The 19,572-nt window shown below is 45.0% G+C and overlaps 1 protein-coding gene across 1 annotated transcript; it reads right to left on the bottom strand.

Annotated features, from left to right (window-relative positions):
* Window positions 1–13,690: 13,690 nt before the first annotated feature.
* Had2 (beta Hydroxy acid dehydrogenase 2) lies at window positions 13,691–14,778 on the bottom strand. Its single transcript, XM_001360572.4, has 2 exons — window positions 14,337–14,778; window positions 13,691–14,280 (listed from the first exon to the last, which is right to left on the bottom strand). Exons 1-2 carry the CDS (start codon window positions 14,754–14,756, stop codon window positions 13,744–13,746), a joined length of 957 nt encoding a protein of 318 aa, XP_001360609.3. The 5' UTR covers window positions 14,757–14,778; the 3' UTR covers window positions 13,691–13,743.
* Between the last annotated feature and the right edge of the window lie 4,794 nt (window positions 14,779–19,572).

The raw sequence follows: 19,572 nt of genomic DNA, 5'->3' as shown, positions 1-19,572 counted from the left end.
CGTTAAAGCTGGCGTAACGGCCGAAATTCAAATCTGGGATACCAGGCCAACAGAAATCAGCAGAGGATCATTAGTTTTTTTAAATTTCTTTTAATTTATTTCTTCCATTTTTTCCTATATTCTTTGGCCGTTAAAACTGGCGTAACGGCCGAATTTCAAATCTGGGATACCAGGCCAACAGAAATCAGCAGAAGCTCACTAGTTTTTTTTTTAATTTCTTTTAATTTATTTCTTCCGTTTTTTCCTATATTCTTTAGCCGTTCAAATCGGTGTAACGGCCGAAATTCAAATCTGGGATACCAGGCCAACAGAAATCAGCAGAGGATCATTAGTTTTTTTAAATTTCTTTTAATTTATTTCTTCAATTTTTTCCTATATTCTTTGGCCGTTAAAAATGGTGTAACGGCCGAATTTCAAATCTGGGATACCAGGCCAACAGAAATCAGCAGAGGCTCACTAGTTTTTTTTTAATTTCTTTTAATTTATTTCTTCCGTTTTTTCCTATATTCCTTAGCCGTTCAAATCGGTGTAACGGCCGAAATTCAAATCTGGGATACCAGGCCAACAGAAATCAGCAGAGGCTCACTAGTTTTTTTAAATTTCTTTTAATTTATTTTTTCCGTTTTTTCCTACTTTCTTTGGCCGTTAAAACTGGCGTAACGGCCGAATTTCAAATCTGGGATACCAGGCCAACAGAAATCAGCAGAAGCTCACTAGTTTTTTTTTAATTTCTTTTAATTTATTTCTTCCGTTTTTTCCTATATTCTTTAGCCGTTCAAATCGGTGTAACGGCCGAAATTCAAATCTGGGATACCAGGCCAACAGAAATCAGCAGAGGCTCACTAGTTTTTTTTAATTTCTTTTAATTTATTTTTTCCGTTTTTTCCTACTTTCGTTGGCCGTTAAAACTGGCGTAACGGCCGAATTTCAAATCTGGGATACCAGGCCAACAGAAATCAGCAGAAGCTCACTAGTTTTTTTTAAATTTCTTTTAATTTATTTCTTCCGTTTTTTTCCTATATTCTTTAGCCGTTCAAACTGGTGTAACGGCCGAAATTCAAATCTGGGATACCAGGCCAACAGAAATCAGCAGAGGATCATTAGTTTTTTTAAATTTCTTTTAATTTATTTCTTCCATTTTTTCCTATATTCTTTGGCCGTTAAAAATGGTGTAACGGCCGAATTTCAAATCTGGGATACCAGGCCAACAGAAATCAGCAGAAGGTCACCAGTTTTTTTTAATTTCTTTTAATTTATTTTTTCCTATATTCTTTGGCCGTTAAAAAGGGTGTAACGGCCGAATTTCAAATCTGGGATTATTCTTTTATTTTAGTTAACTTATTCCATTTTCACCCTGTTCTCTTTTCTCGAACCTGTAATCCCTAATTCCGATCGCAAAGGTTGCTTGCTGCTGATTTCTGTTCGCCTGGTATCCCAGATCTGAAATTCCCGATTTTGGCCATTTGAGCGGTCGCAGGTTGAGGGTTGTTGTTGTACAACAACAAAAATTTGGTGTACAACAATTGGCAACAACAACTTTTGTTGTTTTCTCCGTTATTTGTGGCCCGATCTAGGCGTGCCGTGGCTTCCCGTACTCGGAATAGCTTCCTTGGTCTAATGTACTCCTTATCAAGGACCAAGGATTAAGGATATTTTCTCCAGAGATATACATCTTGTTTCTCCCTTATTTGTGTCCCGATCGCGACGTGCGACGTCTTCCTACAGTCCTTGATCCTTCTCTAAGGACTCCAACAACCCCAGCCATGCATGTTTAGCTTTCTCGGCTATTTGTGGCCAGATCGGGACGTGCGACGACTTCTTGTGATCGTTAAAATGTCCTTGATTAATTGAGTCCTTATCAAGGATCAAGGACCTTTTTTCCAATCGAAAATATTTGGTTTTCTAGCGGTATTTGTGAACCGATCTGGGCGTGCCACGCATTTTCTTGATCAGGATAGTTTCCCCAATACAGAGAACAGAAAGGATAAGTTTTCATTCATTTTATTAATCAGAACTTAGCTTAGCATAGCATAGTTTAGTACAAATAAATAAACAAGTGGTACAAATTTGTATCTATGATTTTATATTATATTATAATCCTTAAACCTAACAGCAATGAGATCTATCCAGTAGCTTGCGTAGCACCTTCCTTGCTTACCGTTGTCCAGGTCCTTGGTTGCCGTAGTCAAGGTTCTTGTTATCGATGAAGGATGACGATGTCTTTTTAGGTTCCAATCTTGCATCGGGTGCGCTTCTGTCCTGCTGGGACACGACTCTGTCTGGCTGGCGATACTTGGGCAGGACTCTGCCTGACGGGGGGAAATCGAATACGAGTCGGTCCTCTGTGAAGAAGGATATAGTTTAAAATATATCTACAGTTATTTACTGATTAACTTACTCGTCTCGACGCTGAAGTCCAGCGTAAGCCGAATGCCAGAGCCGAAGACCCTGGGATCTTATCCAGAAAGTTCGTTGCGACATGTTCGGTGTATGAACTGGCACATCTACATACTGCACGGTTAGTGGAAGGACCAATAGCATTCTGTGAATAAGGTAAGGTTTTATTGTCAGAGGAAGGATGCTACTAATTTGTATTTCAACATACAGGTATGGCTGGCGAAGACTTGGAAAATGCGGCTTTGACTACGAAGCAGTCAGTCGTCCGAGCTCGTATCTGAAGATAATCTCGTAGAGCTGGAATGGTTAATGGAAATACTGTAAAAATATATTAAGTATTACTTTAATAAAAAATTGTTAAACCCATTAACTACGCTTGCTTTTTTTTGAAAAATGAAAGCTGAAAGCTTTTGTTTTGTTGAAAAGTTGCCGGCACTGATCCAGGGCCTCTTTGGCGCTTCAACTTGTGGGCCCTCCCTCTCTTTCTCTACGATGATGTTCATGTGCAAAGAACGCTTTCTCGCACTCACTCACCCTCTATAAAGTATACCATGGGCACAGCAGTCAAACAACAATCGAGTGTCAATTTGACGAGCAGATTGTACAGTAATAGACGCTCTTGACATTAACAATGCACAGGGAGCACCCCGTGGCCCGTCCGCCCGTCCTGTCCGCCCGTCCTGTCCTTCCATTGTGTGTGTCTGCGTACGCCGCTCGCATAATCAATTATGCGTCTGCAGTGGGTCCAAAGTTCTGTAAACTTGGCAATTTATTTGCACCGGAAACTCAACATAAATCAAACTAATTTCTCCTGGGATTTTTCAACGCAAGTTTCCACGTGTCTCGCTCCACGCCTGCTCTCCTCCTCCCCTCCTCCAGCTCCTGTCATTCGTTATTGTTGGTCACGTGTTTATCCGGTAAGGGGGATGATGGGTGGGGGGAATGGGGAATGGGGCATGGCAAATTGAATTTGTCGCGTTGTGTTGCATAATTTGAGGCGCATTGTGCGTCTAATTGGCCGGGTCGAAAGTAGGAAAAAGCGAAAGCCCCAAAGAAATCAAGTAAACAACAGTACAACGACTCACAGATACCCAAATTACCCATTCCACTCCACTCCACTCCCTGTAGTGCTCATATTTACGAGCAATACCACAGTTATGCTTTTGCTTTGCCAATTTTGTCACGCTTCTCCATTCAAGGGAACCGCATTGTGGTGTTATTTCCTTTTCCTTTGAGAGGTTATTTCAAAGCCGCTCATCAGCAAAGCTCCACGAGAGCTCCACAGTTTACTCGATGTACTAGATACACACATATTTACAATGTTTATTGGTATTTAGTGTAAGTTTTATACTAGCTCTGGGGTGGTTTTTAATGATAATTGCTTAAGACGGTGGTTGAAAACTGAGTAATGAGAGTCCTCTTTCGCATATTTCGATATGAGCTCCAGCTCTTTGTTTTAGTAAGACAGATCTCTATGCCTTGCCCTATAATCCCCATTAAAATAGTTTACGGGTTTGAAAAACCACTCAATGGTTGAGCGCTCCTCCAACAATTATGATTTTCTTCAGTCAACCCTCTTTAGCCATGCCTCCGCGCCTCTGGCCCCTTTTGATGCTGCTCTTGTGATTTTCAAACAATCTCCTCATCAGCCGCATCCTCGACTCCAACCGCAGCGCCAGGCATCGTCGTCAACAGAATCCAGCCCGCCTTGTTGTGGGTTCACGGCTCGCGGCTCGCGGCGCTCTCTGTCGAGCTCATGCACACGGCACCTGCCCTGCGCGTCTCTCCTGTCTCCTGTCTCCTGTCGCACACCTGGCAAATTGAAAATGTTTGTTGCCGCTGCAGGAGTCTGCAAAGTTGTGGAATCGAGATTGCACTTTCCCGTAACGATGCCGATGCTGATGCTGATGCAGGTGGTGGTGGTGGCAGAGGGGGCCAACGATGAAGTTGATGCTGATTTTCAGCTAATAACTGCGTCCCGTGGGACACACATTTGCATAATTATCAATCAAGATTTCCTAATATGCCCAACACATGGTGGCCTTAGAGTTGTTTCTATTGGTTTGCACACTGTTAGAAGTCTGGAAATCAAGGAGATATCAAATGATAGGTATTTATGGTATGTACACCCAGAGAAAGGAGTCCTGAGTTACACACAGATTTCGATATTTCGATGCACCGAGAGTGAAAATATCACAATGGATGTTTTTTCTAATTAATTTCTAATTAATTTTGACATTAATATGACAGGGTTTGATGTATACGTATTTTATATTTAATATAAATATATTCATGTTCAAATTAAATGTATTTTCCTCCAATTTAATATAAATTATTTCTTTTAAAGTGTTTTATATTTCGTTTAATTATGGACCATTAATAAAAAGGCTTTTTAATGCATTTTCATTTAAATTATTTTTGTATCCCAGTGTAAAGAAGATGAATAGATAGAAAGATACTATTCTGATTGTATGACAGATGGTGTGGTCTCAGTTTAAAATGCGTGTTTCAATTATATTAATGGAACCACCTATTATATACAAATTATTAGCTTCCTTCAAATACGCTTATAAAAATCGTTTATTAAAATCATAAATCTGCATTAAATGGTGTACGAGAATAGAGTGTGTATGTGTGTGTGTGTGTGTATCTGTGTGTGCGCTCCTCTTTCATCTGCGCAACGCATTTTTCATACTTTTGAGCCGTACATAAATTTATTGTTTGGGGGCTCGTTCGTCTCTTTTTTAATAAACTCTCTCTAGCCGTCCCTCCACTCCGGGCCCTGGCTCTCCACAAAGCTTGATCCGGGCAGGGCTTATGTCCTGAAAGGCTTCCTTTAATTTATTTCCCATGCCACACACACACACACACACAAATTTGAAAAAAGTTAAGTGTGGCTGGAAAAAGTGCGGAATGATTAAAAACCACTTTAATATATCTTCTTTGTTACATTTGCCTGCCACTCCAGGAAGAGGACTATTGCCGGGAGGACTGGTCTGTGGCAAGCGGGTGGCGCCACGAAAGCCCCCGTTGAGTGACAGGCGAAGCTTTAGACTGCGGTTGGACAGAGTGCTCCAGGATAACGGGTTAGTAGCCGTCTAAAAGGCCCAGACAGAGACAGAGACACATGAAGAGCCCCCCCTCCAACAACTCATTTTAGAAAACATTAAAAAAAAACCCAACGAAAAGCAGACTAAAAAGCAGTAGGACTCTAATCAGTAATATATTGACGGGATCAGAATTAAGTAACAAAGGCCTGCAATCCAAGGAACTGCCGGCAGTAGTCCGCCAAGTGGCGATCCCTCTCATATACTCAATTGCGGTAGAGATACCAAAGGTGATTTAAGGAGCTTTCCAATATCCGCGAATGATTACGTACGGTTTTAGGTAGAAAACCCGCAAAACAAACCCCCTAGATCTGAGAGACATGACTTTTAAGAATCTGGATAGAGGCAGCAGCTCCAGAACACCTCTCTATCTCTGCTCTATGGTAATCAAATGTTAATTGAGAACTCCTTGTAGCTTGAGAGCTCATGACCAAATACCAAATACTTTTAAGACAAGTCGCCATAGATCCCTGCTGCTCAAGGGCTTGTTTTTCCGAAGATTCGTCTCCATCTATCAATCTACTCACGTAATTTGCTTGGATCAAAACAAAATAAAGAATTTGTATTGATGTTAGTTCGAATAAAGGACAAAACGTATTAAAAAGAGAACATTTAGTTCCGAATTACACACAATAATTGCAAATGCAAGTACTAGCGAAAATACCCAAAACAATTAGAAACCACAATTGCTGTTCTGGCGAGGACCGAGGACCGAGGACCGAGGAAGTTTTCATTTTTACTGGCACTTACAGCCTAGGTCCTGGCCCCCAGTCCTGTCCTCATCCTGGCTCTCCGGCCCATACCAGTCAACCGCATCCTGCTCCTCTGTCCTCCTGTCCACAGCACAGCAGCTGTAAATGCATTCTGAGGTTATTGCTCGCAGCCACTGCCTCTGCCACTGCCACTGCCACTGCCACTGCCACTGCCACTGCCACCCAACTCCCGACTGTTCCCGACTCCTCCGGAGTTTGGTTTATAAACTTGCCCCGAACATTTCGGTCCTGACAGAACGAGTACGTTTGGCTGCAGAGTTTCCTTTCTTTCCAGTGGCTCAACCTTCATGCAGCTGCACTATTCACCCGCCTCGCCCCTCGCCCCACCGCCCCACCCCGCCCAATTCGCTGTCAAGTGAGGCGGATATAATGCGATTTTAATACAGATTTTCTCGACTCTGCATCGGCCACAGGGAGTGAAGTCTGCCATGTTGCAGGACGAAATATATGGATGTAATTTATAAGCCTTTAACTGTTCATATGCCGGCCATCTGCCATCTGCCTGCTGCCTTATAAACGTTCCCCACTTCAGTCGTCCAATCAGCAGCACTTAAGCTGCTTAACTGTTTTTGATCATTTTACTGGGAAATGGCACTCGTTTGACTCTTGTGCAATTGAATAATTAGATTCGGCAATAGATAGAGAGATATTTGCGAAATATAGGCCAAATACATAATTAATTAAGTTTTCAATGAAGAAAGTAATGGTAGTTCTTTAGAGTTTTGGAATATATGGCTTAACAGGTAAAACCAAGCAGATTCTAAATCGGATTACTATATCATATAAATGCAATAGAAACCGTGGCGGTATATCAAGGTCCCAAGCCCTTCATCCTTTGGTTGGTCTGATGATGATGTTTTCACGGGGGACTAAAGTGCCACAGAATATATAAATGAAACACTCTGTAGCTTCGTTCAGGCTTTTACAATCCTATTAAAGCATCAGACAATCTAATCAACGACAGGCGGCAGCCCAAAAACCGCGTACGCCCCGTGCCGTCCCGCACACGCGCTAAATGTTGCCAAAAAAAAGTACGACCGCAGACGAGACGTGTCCAGGAAACGAATCAAAGGTCCTACAAGGAGAGAGGAAGAGATAGAGTGGGCTGTGGGTGTGGGCTGTGGGTCTACTGGAGATCCGCAATTGCTGATGCCACCGAGGCTGCTTGTTGACAGCACCAGTACTTCCTCCCTCTTAGCCATTTGGTCCACAACTAAACACGCAGATAGACAAGCAGATAGCAGAGCAACAACAACAACAGCAGTCACAAGAATGACAGCGCCAACAATGGCAACAAACAACAATCGCATTACAAGGCAAAATGTCCAGTAAAACAGTCTGAAGGCAGAGTCGACCGACCCACTTGATGGGGCAGAAGCCCAGGAAGGAGACAGTAAGGATGGTTCCCATTCGACAGACTAGAGATGAGAGCGTAAGAGCGGAAATAACGATACTACAAGACTGGAAACTCCATCGGTTATGTTTTCAGTCAAAACCTGCCAACATTTGTTCAAGGTATCGTTTGAACCCATTCAAATATTACAAATTATAGGTAGACCTTTCGGATCGGACAGCTGAAACACCAGGAGATATGTACGGAATATCGGAAAATGTCAGTTGCAACCATGCCATGTCCGGTGAGAGGCGGTCAGGCTGCCACCTCTGGTGGTAAGTCTCTGACTCTTGCCGCCTGACTTCGTCTGGCATTGTTGGTTCGGTTTGGTTTTGTTCGGTCTGCGTCAGTTTAATTTGAATACACTTAAAACTGTTGCGGTGTGCCAGGGACCCGTTTCGAGAATTTCCAATTGAAAATCACTTCAAGTTTAATTTGATTGCCGCTCCGCTCCTCTCCGGCTGCAGTCAACAGTTTGAGGTGCCGTAGATGGCTCTTGACTTTAATCACATTTCGTCCAGGCATTAATATGGACGAAAACTTGTTCTGTTCTGCATAATTTTTTTTCTGTTTCGTCCCAGCAACCCGTCAACATGTGGCTGCCCACCGACCGCCCCATTCAGGGGGTCTTTACTTAAGTTTCTCCGGACGGAGTTTCATTACTTGATTACTTCAACTTTCAGGGATTCAGGGCAAACGAAATGAAATCGCAAAGGTACATCAGCCAAAAAAAAAAGAGCACACGAGTCTGGAGAGCATAATGCAATCAGGAAGGCAAAACAAATTGGCGTTTCTTTCGGGGAGAGAATGCGAAATACCCTTTGCAGAAGTGTATCGTACGGTGCTCAAGGTGGAGCTTCTCATAGTGGAGTGTGTTTGGTACCCTTCATTCCTCACCATGGCCATCGTTCCGGCACGATGATGATGAACACATTATGCCCCTCCCGCCACCACACACACGGCACTCATTTCACTCCAGAGGTAAACGTATAAAGAAGCAACAAAAATTGGATTTTCATTATTTACAGCATATTGCACACCCGCAAGCAGAGCAATGTCCTCGTCCTCGTCCTGGTCCAAGTCCTGCTTCTGGCCCACACACACACACAGAGGTATCCTTTATATCGTGTGTCGATAGGCACACACTACATATCGTTCGGCAATCACAAGTGGAAGGGTCTTTAAAAAAAATGTAAAGCTGAAAGGAAAAGCGAGCTGGAGACGGATAGGCAGACAGACAGACAGGATGGACCCTTCGGGATAGGAAATTAATTAAATTAAGTCAACGAAAAGTGAAACGCCAGACGGCACGCATCCTCCACACACTCCCGCAGGAAGCCCCTGGCCCGCAGGACACACACTCTTTGACATTCGTCGGTGTCTTCGCCTCCCTCGTCACTTCTGATGTCGGTCGTCGTTGGCCGCGATAAGCCCGCTTCGTTATAATCCTAATTAAATATTTAGGTTTACTCCATGGCTGTATTTACTCGGCTTCCCATCTCTCTGCTATCTTTCCTATCCTTTATATCCTTTTTATCCAATGAAGTTGCGCTCTGGGGCTCGGACTGGGGCGAGGGCGAAGGCGAGGGCGAGGGCAAGGGTTAATTGCATTAGAGTTATGACAATTGCCAGCGAATTTGACTTTGTTGGCAGAAAGCGAAAAGCAAACACGAAATCTGATTGCGAAAATCAACTCAAATAAACTCAGAGACTAATTAGATGAAGCCCTCTCGTGCGCTGTCACATGCAAGGATCCCAGCGCAGGCAGCGGGCCAACAAGTACAGTTGTGCATGAGGCAAGAAAGCATAACAAAGCAGAAATAAAATGGTGAACAAGTAATCGTATTATTCCTTGTGTATAACTTTGAATAATGCCTTGAAATGCACTTTTCTTTGGCAATTCGCGGAATTGTAACACGTGTATTCCTGAGTTTCAAGAGTCTGAATCATGTTTAATAAAATTTGGAAATGATAGAAGCGATTCCTAGCATATCATACTACTGAGAACTCTTTGGTTGAAGCAATCTTAAGCCGAGAGTCGAGGCACCCTTGGAAAAACCTTGAGGAATGCTAGACTTTTCTGCCCCTTCTAGGGGGCGGGTGTCCGTCTGGGGGTCTAGGAGTCTGGTTGCCGTTGAGACAGAGCGCAATTTGTTTTAATCAACAAAGTCAAAAAAAGGGGGCACGTAGATCTCCATTCTGTGAGAAATTAAATAAACTTTGTGCTGGCCAAACAATTTGCCCGACGCCCTCCTCCAAAATGTCTGCGGTTTTGACCGACGGACCAGACACAAAAACGAGGAGTAGCAAAAACGCTGACGTGCCGCGCTCAAAGGACAAGGGACCAGGGACTACGACTACGACTACCACTACGACTAGAAGCCGGACATGCCGGGTCGGGTCGGGGAGGGGCAAAAAAGCAACATTCTTCCACTTGCAACAGCCAGAGGACGCAGCCCCAGCCCCATCCGCAGGCCCAGGCCCAGGCTGTGGCAGCCATTGAAGCATCCTTTAAAGCGATTTAATAATGCAACCCAGACCTGGTCTCATTTGTCATAATGGAGTCCGACTGCTCGGCCCTCGATTAGCCCAGATTTAATATGTTCGACAGATAAATGAAAATTCCAATGGAGAACATAAATTATCACAAAGGCATTGATTTATTGGCCGGCCACAACAATGCCACAGACAAATAACGCAATCGAAGAATGGCCCAAAAGAAAATGTTTGCCCAAGGAGATGTTCTTTAGAGTCTGCAGGATATCGTATCACACGTGGCCAACATACTCTTGATACTCTCTACATAGGCTTCCCATACCAACATCTCTCTGTCAGGATTGTATTGATCGTTTCTCTACGAAGATGCTGGTTAGGGTATACCCACTTCGTTGTCTCTGATCCGTTGGGGTTTTGCTCTTATTTGATGTATTTATTGTGTGTCCATTGTGTGCCATCCATAAAGCAAATTGAATTTGGTGTGGTGCGGTGCAAAAAGTGCCACTGAGGTCGATCAAGATAAATGTCAGCGGGAGAGCGATAGATGGAGCCGGAATGGCAGTGGGATTCGGATGGGGAATCCGCCTCAAAGGCAGTTCAAGGCAGCTCAAGGCAGGGCCAGGAGACAGGTCTATTGTTTGCTGCTGTTTGATGCCTTTTGGCCTTTGCTCTGATTTCTCTTTGGAGCATTTGAAATGGTCAAATTAAATGAATTCCAATCGATTGTCTTCCCCCCACATGATAAATGGAAGAGGCTACGGCTAAGGCTAACTGATGGTGTGGAGGTCACGTCACAAAACCCATCACATACCTTGGTCTAGGCCCAATCTTTGACATCTTTATTCAAAGGATCTGCTTATTTATTTATCATCGTCTCAGCTTCCTCTCCCGCAATCGAATCGAATCGGGTCGGTTTGGATCGGAGCGGAGCGGGTCCGTCGGTTCGAATCAACTTTTGTACCCTGCGAGGCGTAAATGTTTTATGTAATGATTTATTGTGCTAGACTATCTGTCAGCGGGATGGGTGCCCCTACCATCCCCCCTTGGCCATAAAACACTGTCCTCATTTGTTGTGTTGCAGGACGCCCCACGCCCCGATGGGTCTGGAAAACACATCATATCGATTGTTAACAACTCACAGAACACGAACAGATGACAGACCCGATGAAAAATTGTTATTTTTGTATTTGTTATCTGCTTGTTTGCTGGATACTTCTCGCATGAAGGTGTTTTGTGGGGGGCCGCAAGGGGTCTCCCGGAGGTGGGGATAATTAATGAATAACGACGGAGGAATTGAGTTTCCTTCGGTTTGCTTTTGTTCAATTAGTGGCTCTTATTGTGATTCATTCGTACAGTTAATCCTGTCAATTGCTAGTTTGAATCTAGCTCTGGGGATGGCACCAAGATAAGAATCCTCTACTGATTCGTCCTAGAGTCACAGCGTAATCCTCTACATGTATCTGGATCCCCATTGATCCATTCACATAGCCAAAAACAATGTAATTTCTACTTTTGCATACCGACTGGGAGCCTCTAGAATGCATTTCATTAATTACTTTGATTACTGGACGCTAATTGCATGCACCACCCACAGCTCCAGCCTCCGCCAGGACCCTGTCCGTCCCGTGTCTGTCCTCCCCGTACGACCATTAAAAATACCCAACTGAAATTGGGCGTGAAACAATGCATTTCCTCTTTTTTTGCAGCCCCACCACAACCCCACCCGCCCATGGCTTCCTGCCGCTTCATACCCAATCCTTTTTTCTGTTTCCCTGCCTATCTTTCGCTCCCTCTCTCTATGGCTCTCGGAAGAGTTCAATAAACATTCCCACCTAGCCACAGGACCAGGTCCTAACGTCTGGCTCAAACAAAACAAAAAGAAAGGAAAAAGCCAGACAAAAAAATCAAACTGTAGGGGACATTGAAATTGTTGCCTGCTTTCTGTTGTCATTCCATTAATTATGGCTCGTTGTTTTAACTTTTAGCCTGCCCCACACCCCATACCCCATCCGCCCGTCCACAGACCCCATACACCATCCCATCCACTGCGTCCCGTCTGCACTTTTGCAAATACTTCATAACTCGATCCACACTCTTTTTTCACACTTTGCGGCCGGCTCTTTTTATACGCGGTACTTTGCAGAGTCCAAAGGCATACTCTGTTTTTCTAGGTGAATGTCCGAACCCATAAAGTACATTTATTTTGAAAAATACCCTTGCCAGACACTAAATAAATATTCACAGTTTTAAGGAAGTGGAAATCCGCTTTGGCTTTATACGAAATACACCAGCCTGCACGCTTGCTTCACTCGTGCGTCAACCCCTTGCTCACTCGCTTGGCTGGCATATATTCGTAATAGAGAGATTATCGACAGATAACATAGGGGGAAATTTATTAGAGCCAGGTTCAGAGAACAACCATCATATCCCGCAACCAAATTAGCACACATTCATCAGATATATGTATCCAAGATATAGTAGTACCTATATATAGCAGTATAGTAGTAGAATCGCAGCAGTATGGTAGGCAGTATCGTACCCCTATCAACCGGTATCTTTTAGTTGGAAGTTGTCCATTAATATCGTTCTTGCTTGTTCTCTCTGATATTTTTTTGTCAACGCCTTTTGTTTGGCCATTAAATGGCGTTGGCCGACAGCGCCATGTGCAATAGTCCTGGCTGCTGCTGGTCTCCCCCTACAAATTCCCTTTGGCAGTCCGATGAGTCCTGATCCTGGTCCTGGTCGTGGTCTGGGTAATGAATTACTAGCCACATGCTTTTTGTTGCTCCCCCGCTGTCCCGTAACAATGACATTGCAGTTTTAAGCCCACCGCCAACGCCATCACGATTTCAGGGCCGCAGACGAGACGCCCCGGGGGCCACACCACTCGCACTCGCACTCCCCACCCACCCACTGGCAAAAATGTTGCGGCTTTAATTGTTATATGGCCCTGGTGAGGAATTCTTAAATTATTAAAAGGGCAGAGCAGCTCTTTCGCTTTCGAATAACAATCGAGTGAAATGTGATTTGCAAATTTTTCAAGGGATATTATTCTAGGGCATTAAAGTCGGTTACCATGGCCAGTAATCCCATCAAATTGTAGATGTAGAAGGAGCCATTATGCCCCTTCAAATTTCACTATGAATCCCGTCCGTTTCGAAAACAAATGCCGCTCTCAGATTGAGTTTCCTCACTCAAGGAAGGGATGATGGAAATTTGCAATGGAGACTGCCCCGAAATGAAAAATGAGTTAAAGCCGACAGTATTCATCAGGCCCAAGTGGAAAAGCGAAGAGGCGAAGAAGTGGGGCGGCAGAGTCGGAATCAGACGGGGAAAACCCGAACTTAATGCCAGAGCGGAAATGTGACACGTTGTACTTGAATGGTGCGCCTGGAAAAGCGTTTCCGGTTGCCGCAAAAATTAATTTCATTAATGCACGGGCAAAACGGAGAAAACGGAGGAGCATCAAGAGTGTGGGCCATGGAGGAGGGGCAGGAAACGGAGAGTGAGAAAAGCCTTTTCCCTCGATTTGTTACGGAATATTTTAATCAACGAAAAAAGCGTAGCAATTAGTTTCCTATTCGAATTGCTTCTTCAGCTTGGCCAGCTGGGTGAGGAAGGCGTCCCGCGTGGCCCGCCTCTGGCCGAGCGCCTCCAGCGGCACCAGCTCCTCGCACTGCCTGGCAATCTCCGCCAGCGTCCCTGCCTCCGCTCGGGTGTTCGGCGTTGGCCCATAGGTGGCACTCACGGCGGAGATCTCGCCGCCGAAGCGCTGGAAGTAATCGGCCACCCCGCCGGGCGCGTTCAGGTGGGCCGTCTCGAGGGAGCCGAGCAGCGCGTAGCGCAATCCGAGTCCTTGGCTCAGCACCCGGTCCACATCCGCTACGCTGAGTATCCCCGAGCCAACCAGGCGCCAGACCTCGTTGAGTATCGCATACTGGATGCGATTGGTGGCGAAGCCCTCGATCTCGCGCTTCAGCGTCACCGGCCGCTGGCCCAGGCTCAGCATCAGCAGGCGGGTGCGCTCCACAGCCTCGGCGGTGGTCCAGGGAGCGGGCACAATCTCCACCAGGGGTATGAAGTAGGGCGGATTCAGGGGGTGGGCTACCAGCATCTGGTAGGTCAAAAGCTTATAAGTGAGTGTGAGAAAATGGCATCAAGGCATCCCACCTGCTGTCGCCTGCTGAGTCCCTCGCTGTACAGCGAAGGCATGAAGGTGCTCGTTGAGCTGGCGACCACAGTGTCGTCTCCCAGAAGGCCATCCAGCTGCGAATACAGAGACTTCTTCAGCTCCAGCTGCTCGGGAACGCACTCCTGAATGTGCACAGCATTCACGACGAGCTCCTCCAGCCGCTGGGTGAACCCGATCAGCGCCAACTGCTCCGCCGCCCTCAACTGGCCCCGCAGCGCACCCCTCTCCTCCAGACTGTGCAGCTCCTTCTGCAGCTCCTGCTGGGCCGTGGCCAGCTGGCTCTCCAGAATGTCGTACATCTGTACGCGGTAGCCCGCCGAGACGAAGAGCATGGCCCAGGCTCTGCCGATGAGGCCGCTGCCCACGATCCCAATCTTCTGGCCGCTCGAACTGCTCATTCTGAACTGTCGCTGAGGTCTCGACTGAAGTCCGACTGATGTCTCGAGTCGGGAGACTGAAGATTTATCGCCCTTCGGTTCGAGTTCGAGCAGCAGTCACATCGCTCATATGGCATTCAATTGATAATGAATTTTACGAGTATATTTATGGAAGTACACTGTGAAAAACGGGTGCTCCACTGTATATATGTATTCCTATATAAAATGCATATAATCCAATAACCAGCTTCCTGTCTGGTTTGCTTAAATGATAAGAGCCCCGTCCAGAAAAGGGTTAAAAACCAGCGGCAAGGACCGCGGCTCTACTTTTATACCTTTTTTTAATATATGAGCTTATGATTTATGTAAATTATAGGTATATTTTAAATATACGCTCTGGAATTGGTATCTCTCCCTCTACTCTGTCTTTCGGTAGGGGGATACAGAAACAAGGAAAAAGATCTGCACTCTAAACCCTTATATACACGCCATAACCATGACGATCCACGTTCCGCCAGACCAAACTACAAGTGCTGATAGTAATATTTGTGCACATTGAACATTCGTACATTCAGGATTGAATAAGTCGAAGCTGCATCGAAATGTATAATCGTACATATGTATGTAAATAAATCCTATAGTGCTGAAACTGTCCTTGAAATTTGCATACTCCGTTGCCAAAATTCGTGATGTGGTTTCCCTGGCTTGAGTACCAATTAAAATCAGAATAAAACTCACCACAGAACTCACTTTCAACAATCCATGGCAACCCATTCCCCCTCTGCCATTCGCAATTTCATTTTGTATCTCTTATCAGCTCTGATTGGATTGTAAAATTGTTAGAAGCCAATTAATTGATAATCCCACGTTGCGTGATTTATTACGGCGTAAGCTTTCACTTTCGACTTGTGGGAGGAGGAGTGTGGGGCGGGAAGGGTCTGCTGGGGCTGACAAACGCCTGCATGTAATACTTTTATGCATATTTCGTGCATATTTTTCTGACATTGTAAGTGGCTGAGGATGCCAGCAATAAATTATTGAATGAGCACTGCCAGCAGCAACAACAGTCGCCCCCAGAAGGAGCAGAAAGGAGACAGCAACAGAAACAGAACCAAAACCAGACAAAGACAGAGTGCCGGCTGGAGGGCAGAGGGCAGAGGGCAGAGGACAGAGTCGCTTTCATATGTAAACCACATTAATCATACGCCCCGTTTGCGTTTTCATTTACGCCACTGACATATGAAAAAATGAAGTAGGAATGGTAAAGTCGATATTCGGACTGTCTGATACCCGCTAACAGTACCGAAAAAAGCAGTCACTTTTAAAACCATCCCAAAGGAAATGACAGTACAGCAGAGGCTGTACTCCGATAGGGGGGAGGATAGGGGGCTCCGATAGCCCCCACAAGAGATTGAATACAGTATACCCTTGGCCGTCCGCAAATACCTCGCTTAAGCAGAAAGAGAACGAGGGAACGAATGAATCAAAAAATGAATGAATAACAACTGCAATAACCGTGGCAAGAGCAGCAGGAGCAGTCACAGGCACAGTCACAGGCGCAGTCACAGGCACAGCCACAGTCACAGCCAGAACAGAACCGCAGAACAGCAGAGCAGTAGTCACTGTTAGGGTGCCGGGTTAAATCAGCCATGAAATGCCATCTACACTATGCCCCGCCATAAAAACGAAATCCGGGACGAACACTAGAGGAATATACATATATATATGTATATATATACGTATATTTATGTATATATACTCGGAGTATTCTCGCATTTCACTTCATTGCACTTAAATGGTTGTTAATAAAAATGGAAAATGGAAATCAATGCCAGATGCACAGGGAAAACCGTTGAAAGCGTTTACGTTTACAATTCACAATTTACAATTGTTCGATTTCCCCAACGACATTCCCCAATCATTGCATTCGAAGGATAGGCAATACATGAACAATTATGAAATTCATTCTGTGTTGTATATCCAATTAAACGTTATTTATTTTGTATTTATTTAGCAGAAATATTTATTGAGTGTTTAGGGGGGAATAAAGGGCCAGGGATAGTTGGAAGATCTGATAACAGATCTGAGATCAAACTAAAAATCCCACTGCTTTGGATCGAGTACATTTGTTAGCCTCTAAACCAAATCAGCTACCATCCAAATCATTGTGTACAACTGCTAATCTAATTAAGGTTCTGAAGGGTTACCCGATAGCAGGCCGTTTCCCACAGAATACCCTTTCCAAGCAGACCCTAGAGTGTCAATCAAATGCGGTCAAACTGTCACAGAAGCAGAAATCAGACTCTGCAGCTGCAGCAGAACAAGCAGCAGTAAAAAAGAAACCCCAAAATCAATTAATTTTATTGGCCATCTTCCCGTGCAGTGCCGTTCCGTGCCCCAGCCACTAACCGCACAGGGGAAAACAGAAATGTCATTGTGGTGGAAAACTATTTCCCAAACAGAGTGCCATTCGCCTTTGTTTGTACCCTTTTTGCCCTTACGTACAGTACGAGCTGTGAGGCTATCCCAAGAGGAATTGCCACTGGATTGGGCTGGTCGGTCGGTCTTAAACAAAGATACAGAAACAGATATTAAGATAAGGGTTGGTACTGAAAATGTGTGATCGTTCAACCACGTATCATATATTCCTTACACTTATAATTAATCGATGCAGCATACGGTTGCCGTATCCCAGCAAAGAAAACGGAAAGTTAATTCCGATTATATCCGAAAGAAGAAAGAGGGAAAAAAAACAATTGCTGTCCTCTGATGTGCTTACGGGGCACTCAAAGAGAATCGGATCTGGCCAGTGGAGGGCATTAAAATCGTCCACTTTGCGCGATTGATGGATGGATTGCCTCGAATGGACCGGACCACACGCCACAAGGACGAGGGTTTGAGAAGAGATCAAGGGTGTTTCTTATTCGTTAGGTGCCTGTGCCCGATTCATTCTCTTTTTGTATTGTTTGTCATTGCACAGAATCTAAATCTGACTCTATCTCGGCATCCCGACATTGACAAAAGTGCAAGGGATTAAAAGTTGTGCACGGGACCCGAAAAAAAGCCATTGGTGGCTAACCACATGGATACATGGATACACGGACAGACATAGCCGTGCACCTTTCTTTTTTTCAGCCGCACTGAGGCATTGAAGTCACGTAGTTTGCGTGCAAATTTTGTGTTCGTTTCTGGGCGCGGTGTGCCGTTGACAACGGGTTGTTTTGTGGGTGGTGGTCGGACGTTTGTCCGGGTCCGGGTCCGGGTCCGGGTCCGGGTCTACTGCTGGCCTTGGTGCTGGTGCTGGTGCTGGGGCCCTTTTTTGATTTGGTTATGTTGCTAAATTTAATTCCGGCTTAGCAGCCGCACTCTCTGATGTTGTGCTGATTAAATTGCGCCTCCGACATTTACGTGATTTCAATGCACAATTTGTAAGCCAATAATAGCCATATGGGTTGAGAGCCAGGGAAACTTTTAATTAGTTTAGTGTCAGTCGAAAAGTGTTTTTGTCGCCTTGGCACATCCATTCTTCCTGCCTTGGGATGTGGTCTGGGCCCCACTTTGCAGTGGCTTCGGACTCGGATTCGTATTCGGATTCAAAGAGGTGCCAAGTTCTATATATTCATAGATCGACAGATAACCGCACCCATGTGCTAACGTCTGTTTGCTCGTCTCGAAAATTGTTGAATGCCCCAAGCTCCATCCATCTGACCCTTTCTCCTATGTGTGGTGCATGTTTCCTTCTGTGTGCGTCCAAACCGTTTGCTTAGATCGTAATCGCTGTGGCAGGTGTACAGCGAGGCTGCCGTTGCCTGGGTCACACTTGCCACACGGCTCCCCTCTCTCCTGCTGGCCATGACCACACTGCACGTCCAATTAACTTGATGTCGTGGCACTCTGTTCGGGAGAATTTCCGAGGTGAAAAGTTGCCAGCCAAATCAAATGTGTCGAGGCGGGGGAAAAATTGCGCGACTGTCATCCAGCGAAGTCTCTGATGCTGAGGTGGAGCTCGAGCTGCCCCTTTGGCCAAATTGGAAGTGTATGGGGGCGAAGACCACACAAATCATGTGAAATTATCTCTACGGGAATGGAAGCTAGGTCTTCCTTTTGTATATCATATACATATCATAAACCTGAAGAATGAAAGTGGATCCAAAAGGCAAGCCTTAATTTGGAGCAATTGGAATTTGTGCAATATGCCCAAAATAAATTCATTATCTTTCAAAAAAGAGTATACAGATATCAATAGTTTGTTAAGCATACATTCTTTTTTTCATTATTTCTTTTATATTTGCTACGTTTTTCTCTCTCACTTTATCTTCTTTTGCGTTTAGTTTCTGGCTTTCAGCCCAATTTAATAGTTTTTCGATTTGTTGAAAAGCAAATGCCAGCCAGAGCACAGAAAATAAATTGTCACAAAAATACTAGTCAACTCCTCTCGTTCTGGTTCTGCTCGCCGCAAAAACCGCCGGGCCATACGGGCCGGGCAGGCATGACGACAAAGTTTCCTCCAGGACACACTCGAACCAGAAACAGAACCAGAAGCTCGAGACGGCGACAGACTCCTTGGCCTTATCTTTATCAGTTTCGGGGAGGCGAGTGAAAAGCACAGCGATGTCCTTGTCGTCACATATCGAGTGCAAAAAGTTCGACGACTGCCCAATTGCTGCACTTTTCCATCGCTCGCTCCCCTCCCCCTCCCCGCCCTGTACTGAAGGACTGGAGTCAAGCTGTAAATAACTTCAGATTGAAGAAGAAATGGAAAATTTTCAATTGAATTCATTGCGTTTTGATTGCACACACACACACGTGCACATACACCCACAAGATAATTATCAAC

Source organism: Drosophila pseudoobscura, chromosome 3 (assembly GCF_009870125.1).
Source record: "Drosophila pseudoobscura strain MV-25-SWS-2005 chromosome 3, UCI_Dpse_MV25, whole genome shotgun sequence".
Classification (NCBI taxonomy): Eukaryota; Metazoa; Arthropoda; class Insecta; order Diptera; family Drosophilidae; genus Drosophila; species Drosophila pseudoobscura.
Note: the sequence above shows the minus strand (reverse complement) of the source record. Positions and strands in the feature narration are given on the sequence as shown.